The following is a 17,103-nucleotide window of genomic DNA, read 5'->3' on the forward strand; positions in this document are numbered from 1 at the left end:
GCGGTATCGCTGCCGGAGCCACCAAGAAAAGACAATGCGTAGGCATCGAGAAAAGTTCTCATATAGGTTGACAGATAAAGTTTTATCTCTTCAGTTCCCACTTAATTGATTCCCATTTACTTCAAAATTTAAACAGCTCCCAAACAAAACCAGATCCATCCTCAACATCTTGTATCCATCCTCAACATCTTGTTAAGAACCAATCATGTTCAAGTGATCTCATCACACAGATAGCCAATGTAGATCTCATAACATCGATCGATAAGGTTTATTAGAATTAGTATTAGGCGTCCATCTAATCAGGCGACTCCTATACTCCCCTGTAAAATACCGACATTGCCAACCAACAGATTCATTCACGAGTGATGCCTCTGAATCGACACCCACCAATTGATTGGCGACAATTCAGCATGTATAAATACCATATCAATCAATGAAAGCAATGTAGTTCAATCATTTCTCTCTCTGATTACATACTCAAACACATCTCAAACAAAATCCACACTACTCCCTATTATTTAAACCTATTTATACTAGAAAGCCTGGAGTAATACGCACAGCATATATAATCATGAACACTAATGGAAGAAATGCAACATATAGGATGACACAAATAGCAGCTACTGGATTCCAAATAAGGCGGTGAATTAAGCGGTAACCAGAGTACTCCAAAGTGCAAACAGGTGCCCATAGCGAAAGCATTTATCCAGGAGGTTTTGTATATCCATACTTATGTCAAACAATCTTGTGTAAAGATTTCACGGCATCCTCAATGAAATCATGGAACCTTTTGTAGAACAAAGCCTAGGTTAGATCATCCTCATCCTCATCCTTTTTCTTCAACTCATTTTTTGCCTTTAGAAGGAGAGTTGTTTTCCAAGGATCCTGAAACAAAAACACACAAGACACCTCGTGTAAAGGGGAACTAACCTACTGTTTATGTTTCTGAAGTTAAGATGCAATACTTCATCTCAGATAATACACTACCCTAGAAGAGGCATCTTCCAAATAATGAAGGAAAAACAGAGAGAAGTTTCCAATTGACTGTACCAGGCGTGTCATGCTGTCAAACTCCTTTACAGCATCAGTAAACTTGCCAACGTCTCCTTCATCCATAGAGCCTGCGAGGTCCTGCCATGCAAATTTGACATGCAAATTTCAGTTCAGCCAAGTCACCCAAGAAAACAAAATATCTACACTTGTGAGTGAACATCTAGGATTGACAACCTTTTTTGGGTTTCATTTTAGATAGTTGACGTTCAATAATTGAAATGTGCTATAGTGTTAAAAAAACAGTGAAATTCAAGCTAGCGATGTATAGCTTTTGGGAACTTGTAAGGAAAATCATATGGCACCCTCGTTAGCTAAAGGACTAAAATACCATGTTACAATGTTTCAAAAATCATCATAAAAATCATGTATGTAGTACACCTAAAGTTAAGTGTAAGCCACAACAATTCAGATTGAAATTCATCTTTAATGCTAAGATTAAAAAAACAGAAGTGTCACTGTCAGCACATGATGAACAGTGCCAGGTTTGCTTGTCTATTTTGTTTCTTGGCATCTAGGATGAATTTAAAACTGAATTGTTGCAGCTACACTTAACTTTATGTGTACTACATACATGATTTTTGTGATGGTTTTTGAAACATTCAACATGGTATTTTAGCTAACGAGGGCGCCAGCCCCCCTGGGCACCAAATCTGCACTCAATTTGTAATGCGGGCAGTTTAGTCCTTTGGCGATAGGCGTTTGTAATCTGTGCTAGTTCTGGTGTGCGTGGTATTTCTCATTGCTCTTCGGGGATTAACTTTATGTTCTTTTCTCTCTACTATAATGCAATGCAAAGCTCCTGCCATTTTTCTTCAAAAAAAAGCTAGCAATGTATAATCAAGGGCTATGCATCAAGAGGAAGTATTGTATGGTACCGCCAAAAGCTTGTATTCGCGTGTCCCTGAGAAGGTTGGGTCAATGTCCTGCAAAAAGAAGTAACATTGAGAGTTTACAATAGCAACCAGCTGACAGTTCAATGGAACAGTTTGCACCTGATAACGCTCCAATGAATTATTTATAGCAACAGTATCGCCTCTGCATAGTTGGCAAAGGCCCGCATTAAGTAAAATGCCTCTGACACCGTACTTGAGAAGGTTATTGTTTATTGATTTACGAGCAATTTCTTCAAAGAGCTCGGTTGCTTTCTGGTACCTGAACATAATGGCAGTGTGTGTGATAAACTGTGCATGAGGCCGCAGCAGTCTTGAAAAATATCTAACAAGCTATGAGAAAGCAAGAAAAAGTTATCTAACAAGCTAAGAAAACAAGGTAAAACATCTAACAAGCTAAGAAAGCCACCGGAAGAGTGAATAAATAGTTCAAAAGAGACAGATAAGTAATAGCCTAACACCTAGACCAAAAAAGTGGTCAGTTCAAGCTGGCTACATTAACTTACCCATTTCAAATCAAATACATACCCCAGCTGATTTACAGCATAAAAATCATTTCAAGAAGGGAAATTAGAAATGGGCCAGCAACTTTATAAGAACAAAACCAAGTCCAACTAAACTATCCATATAGATGATGTTCCGTCTCATGTTTTGATTTCTTTTTATCGCAAATGGCAGGAGCTCTGCCTTTCAATTAAGAAGTAAAAAGTTTTCAGTACAGGGTGCCTTTCAATTAAGAAGGAAAGATTTTTAAGTACAGGGTGGGCAAAGGCCCAAAAGAGATCCAGCTCCAAGCGTGGTCAGAAGGAGGTGGGGTGGGTTTGGGTAGGGAGGCACCACTAATCGAAGACAAAAGTGCCCTTTAGGTAGGTTGCAAACGATGTTTTGTATTCAGCACAGAGGAGCAACGCACTAAAAACCAGAAAATAACTATCAATAGGATGCCAACTCTTTGTGGACAGCCTAAAATTCCTTAGTTGATGCCACGGGGTAGTCTTGATGGTATTCCATCATTTGTCGTGATATTGAAGCCATTTTCATTTTTAGTGCAAAATATATTGGATATTCAGTGAAGAGCGAGCAGGGGTCTACAAAGCAGTTCAGTGTTCAAAATTCGCTGTTGGAAACTGATAGAGAAAGGCCAAGAGGCTTGGATTACTTGATGATGAGTTTACAGGAGTATTACATATATAGAGAGAGGCTAAGAGAGACTAAGCTAGAGAGTTAAGAGGGGGGAGAATCCCAGGCAGCATGCCGGGAGTCCCTAGGCAGCACTGGGTAGAAACCCAGGAGGCAGCCGATACACAATAAATGATAGAGGAAATAAATACTCTAACACCCCCCCGCAGTCGGAACGTCGTTAGAACGAACGTTCAGACTGGAGCGAAAGTCCATAAAAACAGAAGAAGGAAGACCCTTGGTGAAGACATCGGCGAACTGCGACGTGGTGGGAATGTGAAGTACACGGACAGCCCCAAGGGCGACCCGTTCCCGGACGAAGTGAAGGTCGATTTCCACGTGCTTGGTACGCTGATGCTGAACGGGGTTGGTGGAGAGGTAGACGGCGCTGATGTTGTCGCAGTAGACGAGGCAGGCAGATTCCAGAGGATGATGTAGTTCTTGCAGAAGTTGCCGCAGCCAGGAGGCTTCGGCGACGCCATTGGCAACTGCTCGGTATTCGGCCTCGGCACTTGACCGTGAAACAGTGGGAGCTTGGACGACCAGGAGATGAGGCTGCCACCGAGGAAAACAGCATAGCCGGAGGTGGATCGTCGGGTGTCAGGGCAGCCAGCCCAGTCAGCGTCGGTGTAGACGATGAGCTGAGTCGGGGAAGAGCGGGGAATGACAAGACCAAAGCTGAGAGTGCCCTGAAGGTAGCGAAGAATCCGCTTGGCAGCAACAAGATGAACTTCCCGAGTATCATGCATGTGTAGGCAGACTTGTTGAACAGTGTACGCGATGTCGGGCCGGGTGAAAGTGAGGTACTGGAGAGCACCCACAAGGCTGCGATATGCTGTAGGATCAGCAACAGAGGGGCCGGCATCAGCAGAAACTTTGGCACAAGTGTCAACAGAAGTGGAACAAGGCTTGCAGTCGCTCATGCCATGGCGAGCAAGAATATCCAGAGTGTACTGACGCTGTGAGAGAAATAGAGTGTCCTGCTGTCGCTGAACTGCTATGCCAAGAAAGTGGTGTAGGGAACCAAGATCCTTCATGGCAAATTCCTTCTTCAGTGCATCAATCACTCGGTATAGGAGCGGCTGAGAGGAGGTTGTAACAACAATATCATCCACATATAGGAGCAAATAGACTGTCTCAGTGCCGCGGTGATAGATGAAAAGGGAGGTGTCGGACTTAGCTTCAGTGAAACCCAGAGATAGCAGATGAGAAGCAAACCGGCTGTACCATGCTCGCGGTGCCTGCTTCAAACCGTAGAGGGACTTGTTGAGCCTGCAGACATGGTCGGGAAGAGCATGATCGGCAAAGCCAGTGGGCTGAGAGCAGTACACTGTTTCTGACAAAGTCCCGTGAAGGAAAGCGTTCTTCACATCAAGTTGATGGATCGGCCAGTCCCAAGAGTGAGCCAGAGTGAGGACGGTGCGAACGGTAGCAGGCTTGACGACGGGACTGAAAGTCTCATCGTAATCGACTCCGGGGCGTTGTGTGAACCCACGGAGCACCCAACGAGCCTTGTATCTGTCCAAGGAGCCATCAACATGAAACTTGTGTTTGAAGATCCATTTTCCGGTGACCACATTTGCCTTGGCAGGCCGAGCAACTAGATCCCAAGTGTGGTTGTCCAGGAGGGCAGCGAATTCTTCTTCCATGGCCTGACGCTAGTGCGGATTGGCAAGAGCGTCACGACAGGACCTCGGAAGTGGGGACAGAGCCTCGGTGTGTAGAGCAAGACGAGGCTGCTTGTATCCGGACTTTCCGCGGGTCGCCATGCCATGGGAGTTGGCGAGTGGCGGGATGGAGACCGCTCCTGTTGGCAGTGAAGGACCACTTGACGTAGCGCGGTGGAGAGGGAATCATGCCAGAGCATCGAGGAGGAGCCCCAGCGGGGGACCTAGGTGGCGAGCTGGGTGCGGGGGCACGCCGAGTGTAGACGTGGACGACGGGCGGCTTGCTGAAGGAAGGAGCCGGGGGTGCCTGCACAGGAGGCGCCGTGGGCGCCGGTACAGGGGGCACTGTGGGCGCCTATACAGCGGGCACTGGTGGAGGGGATGCCAGGGGCGCGGTGAAGCCGGGTGGAGGAGACCGCGGCGCTGGTGTGCCTGATCCCAGCGCTGGGTTGCCTGAAGATACCGGCTGGGAGGGAGCCCGCAGAGGTGCAGGTGCTGGCAGGGTGGCAGCGATGCGAGGTGTTCCTGCAGGTAGAAAAGGGACTAACGGAGGGACGTCATCAGTTAGAAAGTCCAGTTCGTGTGTAGGCGGTGAGGGCCGGCAAAGTGAGAAAGGGAACGTTGTTTCGTCGAAAACAAGTAAACAACGTGGCGAGAGATGATGACACGGTTTGTGGCGAGGTCGAGGCACCTGTAACCCTTGTGGTCGGGAGAATAGCCGATGAAAACACATAAGGAAGAGCGCGGGGCAAGTTTGTGAGGAGTGGTAGCGGTGAGATTAGGGTAGCAGGTGCACCCGAAAGCCCGAAGATCATGATAGGTAGGGTGAGTGCCATAAAGTGCAAAGAAGGGAGTGCTCATGTTCAGCGTTTTGGTGGGGAGGCGATTTATGAGGTGAGTGGCAGTAGCAAGGGCATCGGCCCAGTAGGAGGGGGGCATGGATGCTTGGAAGAGTAGGGTGCGGGTGACGTTGTTGGTGGTGCGAAGCATGCGTTCGGCTTTGCCATTTTGCTGCGAGGTGTAGGGGCATGACATGCGAAGGGAAACACCTTTGGCAAGAAAGAAAGTGCGAGACGCAGAGTTGTCAAACTCACGACCGTTGTCACATTGCACGGATTTGATGGTACAACCAAACTGAGTGTGCACATAGGCGAAGAAATTGGAGAGGACAGTAAAGGTATCGGACTTTAATCGAAGAGGAAAAGTCCAAAGAAAATGAGAGCAATCATCGAGAATAACGAGATAATATTTAAAACCGGATACACTGATAATAGGAGAAGTCCACAGGTCACAATGTATAAGATCAAAAATTTTAGGTGCTCTAGACATGAACTAGCAAAAGGCAAGCAAACATGGCGCCCAAGTCATGGCAGATTGAGTCATCTGTAGACTTGCTGCAGAAAATGGAAGAGGACTAGGTGAGACTCTGAAGGGCAGCCTTGCCGGGGTGGCCGAGACGACGATGCCAAGTAGTTGGAGAAGGAGTGGTGGCCACAAGAGCACAAGTGTCAGAGGGTGATGACGGGAGCTGCAAGGTGTAGAGCGGCCCTGAGCTGTTACATCGAAGGAGGGTATTCCTGGTACGAAGATCCTTCACAGAGACACCAAGAGGGTCAAATTCCACAGAAACAAAATTATCAGTAGTGAACTAATGAACAGAAAGAAGATTTTTAATGATGTCAGGAGCTAGAAGGACATTGTTGAGACGGAAAGGGCCAGGAAGGGTGGAGTATCCGGTGCCAACAACCGGGAGAGTGGCGCCATTTCACACAACAATGGAGGAAGGAAAAGAGGAGGATGGAGATACGGTGACCATACCAGGGTTGGAGGCAATGTGAGACGAAGCACCCGAGTCGATCACCCAGTCCGAGGAGGTCGGTGGCGGGGTGAGGGTGACGGTGCTGAAGGCGTTGGCGAGGGACTGGGGGTCCCATGGTGACCAAGCAAGGGGCGTCGGAGGTGGTGCTGGCGTCCAGGCAAGATGAGGCGCCTGGGTGGGCACCTGGTGGTATGTCCCAGGAGCCGAAGGGTAGTAGGTTGGAGGCACGCCAGCCACCAAAGCGTACTGCTGCAGCTGTGGCGATGTAGACGGACCGGTGCGGGGAGGTGGACCGCGAGAGCCGCCGGGAGTTGACCCGGGCCACATGTGGATGGACCCTGTCCATGGATTGAGGAGGGAGGGCCACTGGGAACCACCTGGGGAGCCGCTGTTCGAGCCGCCTTGGCCACGGCCGCCACGGCGACGCCGGCCACGGCCACTGCCACTGCCAGACAAGCCCCCCCTGGCGTTCTGTTGGGGACGCGGGGTTGCAGACCCAAAGGCCGGCTGGGATGCCGGTGGCTTGGTGGATGAAGATGCGACGAGAGCCGATGGAGGCGCCGAGGGAGGTGCCATGTTGAGCTCGGCCAGGCGCAGGTCGGCGCGGACATCCGCAAAGGAAGGAAACGGCTTATGGCGCGTGATGAACTGCGACATGAACTGGAAGCGCTCGTTGAGGCCTCGCAGGATGTTTAGCACCAGAGTACGGTCATGGACGGGCTCGCCTAGATCAGCAAGGGCATCAGCCATGCCCTTCATCTTGCGGCAGTAGGCGTCGATGGAGAGAGCGCCCTGGGAGATGGTGCGGAACTCAGCATCGAGGAGCATGGCGCGTGACTCGCGATTGTTGAGGAACTGCTGTTCGATGCCGAGCCACGCTGCCCGAGCGGAGACGCCGTCACGTTCGTGGATGACGTCCAGAAGGTCGGTGGAAATGGTGTTGAAGATCCAGGAGACGACCACGCAGTCCATGCGGGACCATGCTGGATCGGTGAAACGGGAGTCGTCACTGAGGACGTGACCCTGTAGCGCGAAGCAGCCGAGGATGAGGAGGACGTAGCCGCGCCACTTGGAGTAGTTGGAGGACTGGAGGTCCAGAACGATCGGAATCAAATTCTTGATGTTCTGGACAGCAGCAGCCTGGTTGTGCAGATGGGCGATGGTTGCGGTGCCGGAGGAGAAAGAGTGATCGCCGCCGTCCTGAGAGTCGTCGTCGTGGAGGGAGTCCGTTCGGAGACGATCCCGGAGGGCAGCGGCCTGCTGTTCTAGGGCGTCGGCCTACGCGCGCTCCTTCTCGAGGGCGTCAGCGGCGGCACGAACGCGATCCTGCGCGGCAGCAGCGGACTTGAGGAGGTCAACCTCCGTCTGAAGCTGCTGGCTGCGGTCGGTGTTGATGGAGTGCAGGGAGGCAGCCTCCTCCTCCAGCTTCTGGGCGACGGCGAGAGCTTCATCACGAAGCTTGATCGCGGTAGCCGCGGTGGAGGCGCCAGAGGTCGAAGTGGCCATGGGCGCGCGGCTGGGGCACCAGGCGCGTCGACGAGGGCAGCACCGGGCACGCCGCCGGCCGAGAAGGGTCGTGGATGGCGGCGGCTCTGGGCGCGCGGGGCGGGAAGGTGAAGGGGCGGGCGCTGCTCGAGGCGGGCGCGGCTCGAGGCGGGCGCCGAGAGGAGCGGAAGCAGAGGAATCGGTTTAGTCTGATACCATGATAGAGAAAGGCCAAGAGGCTTGGATTACTTGATGATGAGTTTACAGGAGTATTACATATATATAGAGAGGCTAAGAGAGACTAAGCTAGAGAGTTAAGAGGGGGGAGAATCCCAGGCAGCATGCCGGGAGTCCCTAGGCAGCGCTGGGTAGAAACCCAGGAAGCAGCCGATACACAATAAATGATAGAGGAAATAAATACTCTAACAGAAACAAATTTTAGCTATGCATTTTCTGTTAAATGGCATTGATTTTTCTATTGGAATTGCACCATGTGAGAGTTAGAAGATAGCTGAGAGCACACAGAAATTCATTATTTCTTTTATATACTGTAAGATTTAACAAGTTATGAAACTAGAAAGCATGTATTGAGCAAACTTTCATTTTAGAATACCAGTGAAAATCTGCATTTATGTCAGCATCAAATTGTGTTTTATTGGTAAAATTTTTTAGTCATTCAGAATAAAGTCATTGTTGCATAAAGCTAAAATTAAAAGCTTACTTTTCCAGCTGAGCATATATTTCTGCAATTTTCTGTGTTATGCTGTTTGCCTGAGAGGATTGTCCCTCACTATCAAAAAGATCAGCAGCTCGATTCAGGTAGACTGCAGCATTCTCTAAATCTTGTTCTTGCTGATAGATTTCACCGATATCCTGAAATGTCCAAATTCAAGGCCATCATTTTGGCGCTTCTAGATAATAATAATATATAATTCTTCTGTTCTTGTAAAAGAACACATAATCCAAGTGTATTGGTCAGTAAAATAGATATGTAGGTTAATCCTTTATAGTACAAGAACTGGAAAATAAGAAAATAAAATATAGGCATCAATGTGATCATATAATATTAAATCAGCATTAATAATGTATATGACCTTGCTGTATCTTGCAGCCATGTTCAGTCTACCGATTTCCAGGAAAAGATTAACGGCATGGTTAAGTGCTTGTGCAGCATCTGCATGAAACATTATATGTAACAGTTAGTAGAGCAAGTTGTAGCAACTTCATTTTGTTGGTTGGATTAATGATTTGTTTAGTTGCAGAAAGTACTCGTGATACATAGCCTTAATGTTTCTTTGATTGCATTAAAACAATTATTGTTAAAGGGACATGCCATATTTTGCATGCTAGCTGCTAGTTGTCCCAAGGGTAGCCAACTATGGAAAGAGGTAGACATATTTAGCCAGAAGGAACAAATCAAACAGCATAACTTGGACAACTGAATGATTTTCACTAGCTCCAATAATTGATATTCTAGAAAATATGAAGGATGTATCGAATTGTATGGCTAGCTAGAAAATGTATGAAATGAAGAATAACAACAAAGGAGGATATTCATCATACTCTGGTAAGTGTATATAGAAGTACCTTGTGGTGAGAACTTTTTGTAGCAGTTTGCTGCCTCAACATAAGCAGAGGCAGCCTCGTGCTTGCTATCTCCCTATAAAACAAACATCAGCAGCATAGTCTCATAATTTAATTTCCATGATGACATGCAATGGTATGCAGAAAAAACAAAAAGGAATAGCCAAACAAACCTGCAAATGACAATCTGCAATCTTTTTGTATACCGCAGCTGCTCTGCTCCCTATAGCAAATAGTTACAATGATTAACAAGGATAAGAAGTTTTTCTTTTCCTTAAATACAAAGGAGTAGTTGATAAATTCCAGTATGACAAGATAAATCTGCAATTTCAGATTCTCACTCATGGATAGCAAATGGATTCGAGAGGACAACAGGGCACAGTAGCTACTGAACATGCATATCAGCAGTTCAGGATCCCTAATGGATAAGTCGGATGTGAAACCATTACAGTGGGATATGGGACACAATTCAATATTGAAAGAGACAAATTATGCGGCCTATAAAAAAAATAAACGGATCTGATAATCGTAACTTCGCAATTTTTGCATTTCAGACCATGGAACAGATGAAACTGCACATGGATGGTAGTACCAGGGAGCTCAATATTAAGATCGGCCTAATGGCGTCGATAAATTTCGTCGAAATCACGAGTATCATGTAACCTCTCCCCCAATCATATATATATATATATATATAGGGAGAGGCTATTCAGTAGCCAGTTATAGAATAAGTTATTCTGTAGCCACCTCCATTTACCATAATTTTATATACTAATTTACGATAATGTCAATATATATTTACTATAGTTGGGTTACTATAATACACGGGGATATTTACCATAACGTTGTAGTAAACCACTTAGTAAGGAGTTACTATAATCTCATAAATTAACATAGTAATTATCGTAACTCAAAGTGGCTACAGAATAAGTTATTTTGTAGCCAGCTATAGGATAGTAGTTCTATATATATATATATATATATATATATATATATATATATATATATATATATATATATATATATATATATATATATATGTGAAACAATAAACCTAGATCTCAGAAATCGCATTTCCGTACGTATCACCGCGATACCCAGCGAAACGACATCATCAGACACCTACATACGATCGATCGCGCCTTGATGTCTCAACACCAGCACACGGATGCGAGATTGCCAAACGATGCAAAAGGGGGAACAGGGGGCTCACAGTTCTTCGCGAGTTTGAAGAAGTTGCCGGCCCTGTCGAGGAGGTCGGCGGCTTCCTCGTACTTGTTGCCGAAGAGGCCCCATCCGGACAGCTTCTGATCGGCCTTCTTCTCGAAATCGTCCCCGCGACCCTCGTGGTCTCCCATTCCTCTCTCTCTCTCTCTCTCTCTCTCTCTCTCTCTCTCTCTCCGGCTGCTGCCGTACGAGGACGCGGTTGCGCGTGTTGCCACCGATCGGTGGCGGTGGACGGTGGTGCGGTGCCGTGCGGAATGCGAATTGCTGCGACGGGGCACCTGGCGCCTTCTTGTTGGGTTGCGGCCTGCGGGGAAGTGGGGACGGGCCATGTGAGATACGTTCCCGACTCCCGAGTTGGGTACTTGGGTTCCACCAGGCCCATAGGTGAATAGTCCAATAACTTTTTTTATCTATTTTAATTTGCTAAAAAGTCTACATAGGTGGATATTATAAAATCAAAGTGAATTCTTCCAACTGCCTTTTTTTACTCTCACAATACACTTACATCGCACATATCTCGACCGTGATCTGGATTCACAAATATAGAGTCCAATTTTAAGATATATTAGAACATGACGCATGTCGGTGTTTCAGACCGGGGGTCCTCAACCGACCAGTGAATTTGTTCTGCGTGCTCCCGATTCCGGATGATGATGCAAAGAGACACAAGATTTATACTGGTTCAGGCAATCGGCGCCCTACATCCAGTCTGAGAAATCGAACTTGTATTCCTTGCACCGAAGTGCTCGTAGTAGGGGTTACAAGCTAAAGGAGAGAGGGAACTAGTCCCAGGTCTCGGCAGGGTGTCGTGTGGGCCGTCTAAGACGTTGCTCTCAAACGGCTGGAATGTGTGCGTGCCTGTGTGTTACAAGGTGTCCTCCTCCTTCGTCCCCCCTCTAAATGGCCCAAGTCCTCGCCTTTTATAGTTGAAGGGGAAGACAATGACAGTACATGTGTTAACTATGCGGCGTCGTGTCAACAGGGGCGGCATGTCCGAGCCCTGTGGCCTGTTCCTATGGCCTGTTCCTGTGGCGACGTGGTCGTCGGAGTGGTCCATCCTTGGGGTACTGGGGCGGCGTGGTCGTCCCATCAGATCCTGTGCGTCGTGGGAGCCCCGGAAATGCCTCGGAGTGGATGCGGCGGCGAACGTGCAAGCCACTGTGGACGGACTGTGCGCGAGGCCGAGACTTGGTCGGTGCTGAGGCTTGTACTGCGGTGGGGGGGTCTCGGTAGGCACGAACCCCAAGATCGCCGAGGCCCCGGTGTACAATGCCGAGGCCCTGGTGTACAGTGCCGAGGCCTTGAGCGGGCGGTCGATCATGGGTACAGCGTTAGGACACAGTGGCCGGTAATCCCCGTCGTACCCTGTCCCAGCCGGTATGGCGCTGATCGTGGACACAGTGGTGGGACACAGTAACCGGTAATCCCCACCGTGCCCTGTCCCGGTCGGCATGGCGCTGATGCGACCTCGGGTCGCGTCAGCCGTTCTGTGGCGTGGAGCCACCGTCCGGCTGAGATTACGGGAGAATGAGGCCTCGCGCGAGACGGAGATCAGGCTCCTTGCCGAGGCCTCGCGCGAGAGGCCTCGCGCGATACGGAGAACGCGCCTCCTGTTGAGGCCTTCCGTGGAGAGCCTCGGGCGAGGCGGAGACAGCGTTCCCTGCCGAGGCCTTCCCTGGGGAGCCTCGCACGAAGCGGAGTTCGCGTCAGGATGCTGAGGCCTCCTGCTCGAGGCTCGAGGCGAGGAGGGGGAGGACCCAGTGGGCTCAGTCGTGGCGGGTGAGGGGCCCACGCCTTACCTTCTAGCTTTTCTTATTTTTTTAGATGGAACTTTAGCGACCCTATTTGATGTTTTGCTTGGGGTATCACATACTAAGGTACCCAACAGTAGCCCCCGAGCCTCGGAGGGAGTGCGTGCACTCCCCCTGAGGGTTTGCCGAGGCTTGGTTTATACCTGCCTCATAGGAATTGGGGTTTGTTTTTTGAGGTTCCGGTGGGTGCGCGCGAGCGCACCCGCTGGGTGTAGCCCCTAAGCCCCTAGAGGAGTGGAGTTACTCCTCTAGGGGCTTTCTTCATTTTCGCGTCTGAACAAGTAGTTCTTATTACATTTGCCGAGCCCCCAAGCGCAAGTTCGGGCTGCAGGAAGAAGCCCTCCTGCCTCCGCACGGAGCGAGAGGTTCGTCAGGGGTCCCCTGACTTTGGGTATGATCCTCACGCTTCCTTTCGCTCAGAAGGAGGGGTGGAATGTGCTAGGCTACCCTCGATGGGCACGAGCGTGGACACTTCCGGTGAGCTGTTAGCGGGTAGTCTGAGTGGAGGCCCGAGCCCCGTTCGCTGGGGGATGGCTAGTGGTCCAGAGACGCACTCCAAGAGTACCAAGGGGTTTCTCTAGTGGGTGCCGAGGCCGTTCATGGGCCTCGGTGGCTCGGTGCCTCCCTACGGTGGGATCCCATTCGGATACTTCCCTGCTGGTCTCGGATACAACTTAGGACGCCCTGAGCGACCGTTTGCTCGGGCCTGGGCCATTCGTAGGCTCGCCCCGATGTCGTCACTGACTCTGTTGCCCTGGGGCGGCTGTCGAAACCTTTTAGAGGCCCAGCCTTCGAACCCCTGGACCGTAACGGGCTCGGTGCCCTTTTATCGTGTTTGTAGCGAAACCTCTAGCGCGGTTTTGGACTGTTTGTCTTTGTCTTGGGTATTCTGGCCCTTTCATCTGATCTTCACATGTCATTTTCGTTCGAACGGAGGGTTAGTTTGCCGAGCCCATTCTGGTCTCGACAAGGTTGCAGGAAGAGCCCCTAGCCTCTGTGTGAGAGGGTCGTCGGGAGTTCTCCTGACTTTTTATACGCCCCTCGCGCGTGAGGGTTTGTTTGCCGAGGCCCCTTTGGGCGCGAGCTCGGGTCGTGGGGTCTCGGCATATTTGCAGGAGGAGCTCCCTAGCCTCTGCATAGGGCGAGAAGGCCATCAGGAGTTCCCCTGACTTTTTATGCGACCCTCGCGCTTTCTTTTCGCTCAGAAGGAGGGGTGGAATGTGCCTCGCTACCCTCGATGGGCACGAGCGGTGGCACTTCCAGTGAGCTGTTATCAGGTAGTCCGAGTAGAGGCTCGAACCCCGTTCGTTAGGGGATGGCTAGCGGTCTAGAGACACACTCCAAGAGTACCAGAGAATTTCTCTAGTGGATGCCGAGGCCGTTCGTTGTGCCTCGGTGGCTCGGTGCCTTCCTACGATGGGATCCCATTCGGATACTTTCCTGCCGGTCTCGGATACGACTTTGGGCATCCCAAGCGTTTCGCTCGCTTGGGCCTCGGCCCCGTATAGGCTTGCCCACAGTCGCCCCTGACTCTGTTATCCTGGGGCGGCTGTCGAAACCCTTTGGGGTCCAGCCTTTGAACCCCTGGATCATAATAGGCTCAGAGCCCGGTTCCTTCCTACGAAAGGAACAGGCCGTGGGGAAAATCTTCCCTATTGGCTCGGCAACGGGTGGCGCGCCTTTTGAGGCGGTTTCATGGGGAGGCAAAACGACGCCTGCTGCCGCAGTGGTCGAGCGTAACGTGATGGATGGGACATAACTGTCCTCGCATTTAATGCGGGAGACGTGGGCGCGTGGGCCGCCGAAATCGGCTCATGGTTAACCGCGCCGGACGGGGGAAAACCTCCCCGATTTCATCGCCCGTTCGTTTCGCCTCCTCCCTACATAAATACCCGAGGAATCTTGCCCCTCCTCATCTTACCTTGCCTGCATTAGCACCGCCTCCATCGAGCCATCGCCAGAGCAGCGGGTGCCAGGAAGAAGAGGAGAGAAGAGCGAGCCTAGGGAGAAAGCGAGGAAAAAGCGAGAGCGTGGGAGGGAGAGAGAAAAACTCACCGCCGCGCCTGATTCCTCCATCGCACCCATGGCCAGCAACGTCGTCGTTGTCGAGGTGGACCCTTGGGATCCGTCGGACATCACCGAGGAGATGCTCTAGTCGCTTGTCGATGGTGGACTCCTCCGCTCGGTGACAGACCCTAGTAGGCTAGAGTGGATTGCTCCGTATGGCGAGCCGGAGCCGAGGCCCCACGACGGCTACGTCATGAGCTTCGTCTCCTTCCACGAGCATGGCCTCGGCGTCCCGGTGGACCGGTTCATGCGGGCGCTCCCGCACTACTACGGCATGGAGCTCCACAATTTTAATCCCAACTCCATCGCTCAAGCGGCTATCTTTGTTGCCGTCTACGAGGGGTATTTGGGGATCGCTCCCCATTGGGATTTGTGGCTCCACCTGTTCTAGGCGGGGCATACTACCAAGCCGACGGGCACGTCGGGTAAGAGGAAGGCATCGAGGGCCGGAGGCTGCACTCTCCAAGTGCGTTAGGACCACCTGCACCTCTACATCTCGGCCCAACTCGCATCCTCCAATCGCCGGTGGTACATGAGTTGGTTTTACCTTCGCAACGACGACGGAGGACTTCCCCCTTATACTGGGTGGATTGTGGGGAGTTGCCCAGAGAAATGGAAGTGGGGCGTCCTGAAGGTCGACCAGCCCAAGCTGGAGCCGCTCCTAGAAGGGCTGGCGAGGCTACGGAGCCATGGCCTCACGGTCGCTGTGGTCGTGGCCGCCTTCCACCGCCGGAGGGTGCTGCCGCTGATGGCTCGGCGGCGGCGACTGTTCGAGATGAGGTCGGGTGAGCCCGTTGAAGGCACCCGGATGTCTTCCTCCGCCCTCTCCGACGAGGAAATTCACCGTCGGGTGGGGGAGACGGTAGATGCGAAGTTGAGGGGCAGCAACCTGACCCCCTTCGCGATGCGACCGTCGCAGGGGTTCCTTTCGCTGGTAAGTCGAGTGCCACTGTGGCCTCTGAGCCTCCTCAATCTCCCTTTATCCCTTGTTTCCTCATGCGCGTTTGTCGTTCCTTCAGGGGATGAGGGATGTGCGCTCCTCCCTACCGCCCGTTCCCGAGGACGCGGGGCAGCGGGCGATCAACCGCGCTCACGCCGACGCGCAGAAGAAACAAAAGGACACTAAGGCGGCGAAGCGCACGGAGCACATCCTTGTGCGCGAGGCATTGGATAAGCGTTGCCGTCAGCAACGGAAGGATGGTCTCCCGTTGGAGGAATCCCCGTCGACGTCGTTGTCGACGGAGGCCTCGGACGGGAACAGCAAGGGTGAGGGAGGGCGAGGTCCCCTGGACCACCTTTTTGATGTCGTGGAGGTGGCGCCCGAGGCGTCAGCAAGCAGCCCGGCACCCCCGGGAAGGGGAGGAGAAGCGGACCCGGGGCCGGCGGTTGCCCGCTCCGGGGCCGAGGTCGATACACCCAAGGCGCGGGCGTTAGGCAAACGCGCCGTCAGCCCGGTAGGCTCGGCAGCCATGGCGGAGCAGGTGGCGGTGGAGGCAACGCCACCGCCCCCGCAGAGGACCGAAGGGGCGCCAGGGTCCGCTGAGGACCGACCGGCGCCGATGGATACGGATGCGACGCCACTGTCGCTGCCTCCACCGTTGCGGATGAGGTTTGCTGTGGCGAAGCGGGGGCCGCCCCGTTCTAAGTAAGTGTATTTTTGGTAGGGTCGTAGTGTCTTCCGTTCGCTTTTTTGGTCTCGCGCTGACCCTGTAGGTTAATTTTCTTTAGTCGGAAGTGGCCTGCGGACGACCTCCCCTTGGCGCCCCTCAAGGCGCTTAAGGCGAGCCCTAGCTCCTCCACCCACTGGGTGGCGGAGGCACAAGCCGCCATCCAATGTGGCGCGGCGTCGGCGAGGGTCGACCCAAAGGAACCGACCGCCCAAGGAGGGGTTGCCGAGGCGGCCCCTACACGGTCGGGTGGGGCCGTCGTGCCCTTTGTTGCCAAGGCTCCCGGGGCCTCCGAGGCTGAGGCGATGGAGGCCCCGGCGCCTACGATCACCGAGACCACAGTGTCCGCAGTCGGCGTTTCTGCGTCTGTCGAGGCCACAATGGCGGAGGCCGGAGCCCCCGAGACCGCCGAGGCCATGATTGCAGAGGCCGGAGCCCCCGAGGTCACCACGGCCATCGTGATGGTGGCGAGGCCGTCTGTGTAGGAGGCGGAGATGCAGGCGGCGGAGGCCTCGGCCGCGCCCTTGGCTCAGGGCCCGCCGTTGTTGCGGGAGAGCGCCCGGGAGATGGAGGTCTATCCGATCTCCTCCGACGATACTTCCCGGGCACGGGAGGTGGTCGACGCCGAGGAGACCGACGCTGTGGAGCAGTCAG

At 52.0% G+C, this 17,103-nt stretch overlaps 1 protein-coding gene across 2 annotated transcripts; it reads right to left on the reverse strand.

Annotated features, from left to right (window-relative positions):
- Positions 1 to 377: 377 nt before the first annotated feature.
- Positions 378 to 11,222, reverse strand: LOC136516977 (alpha-soluble NSF attachment protein-like). 2 transcript variants are annotated; one of them, XM_066510581.1, is made up of 9 exons: positions 10,891 to 11,213; positions 9,851 to 9,900; positions 9,681 to 9,753; positions 9,188 to 9,267; positions 8,815 to 8,966; positions 2,046 to 2,205; positions 1,929 to 1,976; positions 1,051 to 1,131; positions 378 to 885 (listed from the first exon to the last, which is right to left on the reverse strand). In XM_066510581.1, exons 1-9 carry the CDS (start codon positions 11,033 to 11,035, stop codon positions 805 to 807), a joined length of 870 nt encoding a protein of 289 aa, XP_066366678.1. In that variant the 5' UTR covers positions 11,036 to 11,213; the 3' UTR covers positions 378 to 804. The 2 variants fall into 2 exon arrangements, with proteins under 2 accessions (XP_066366678.1, XP_066366619.1); XM_066510522.1 differs by lacking the exon at positions 378 to 885 and having other exon boundaries at positions 892 to 1,131; positions 10,891 to 11,222.
- Between the last annotated feature and the right edge of the window lie 5,881 nt (positions 11,223 to 17,103).

The sequence above is a fragment of the Miscanthus floridulus genome, chromosome 1, assembly GCF_019320115.1.
Source record: "Miscanthus floridulus cultivar M001 chromosome 1, ASM1932011v1, whole genome shotgun sequence".
NCBI lineage: Eukaryota > Viridiplantae > Streptophyta > Magnoliopsida > Poales > Poaceae > Miscanthus > Miscanthus floridulus.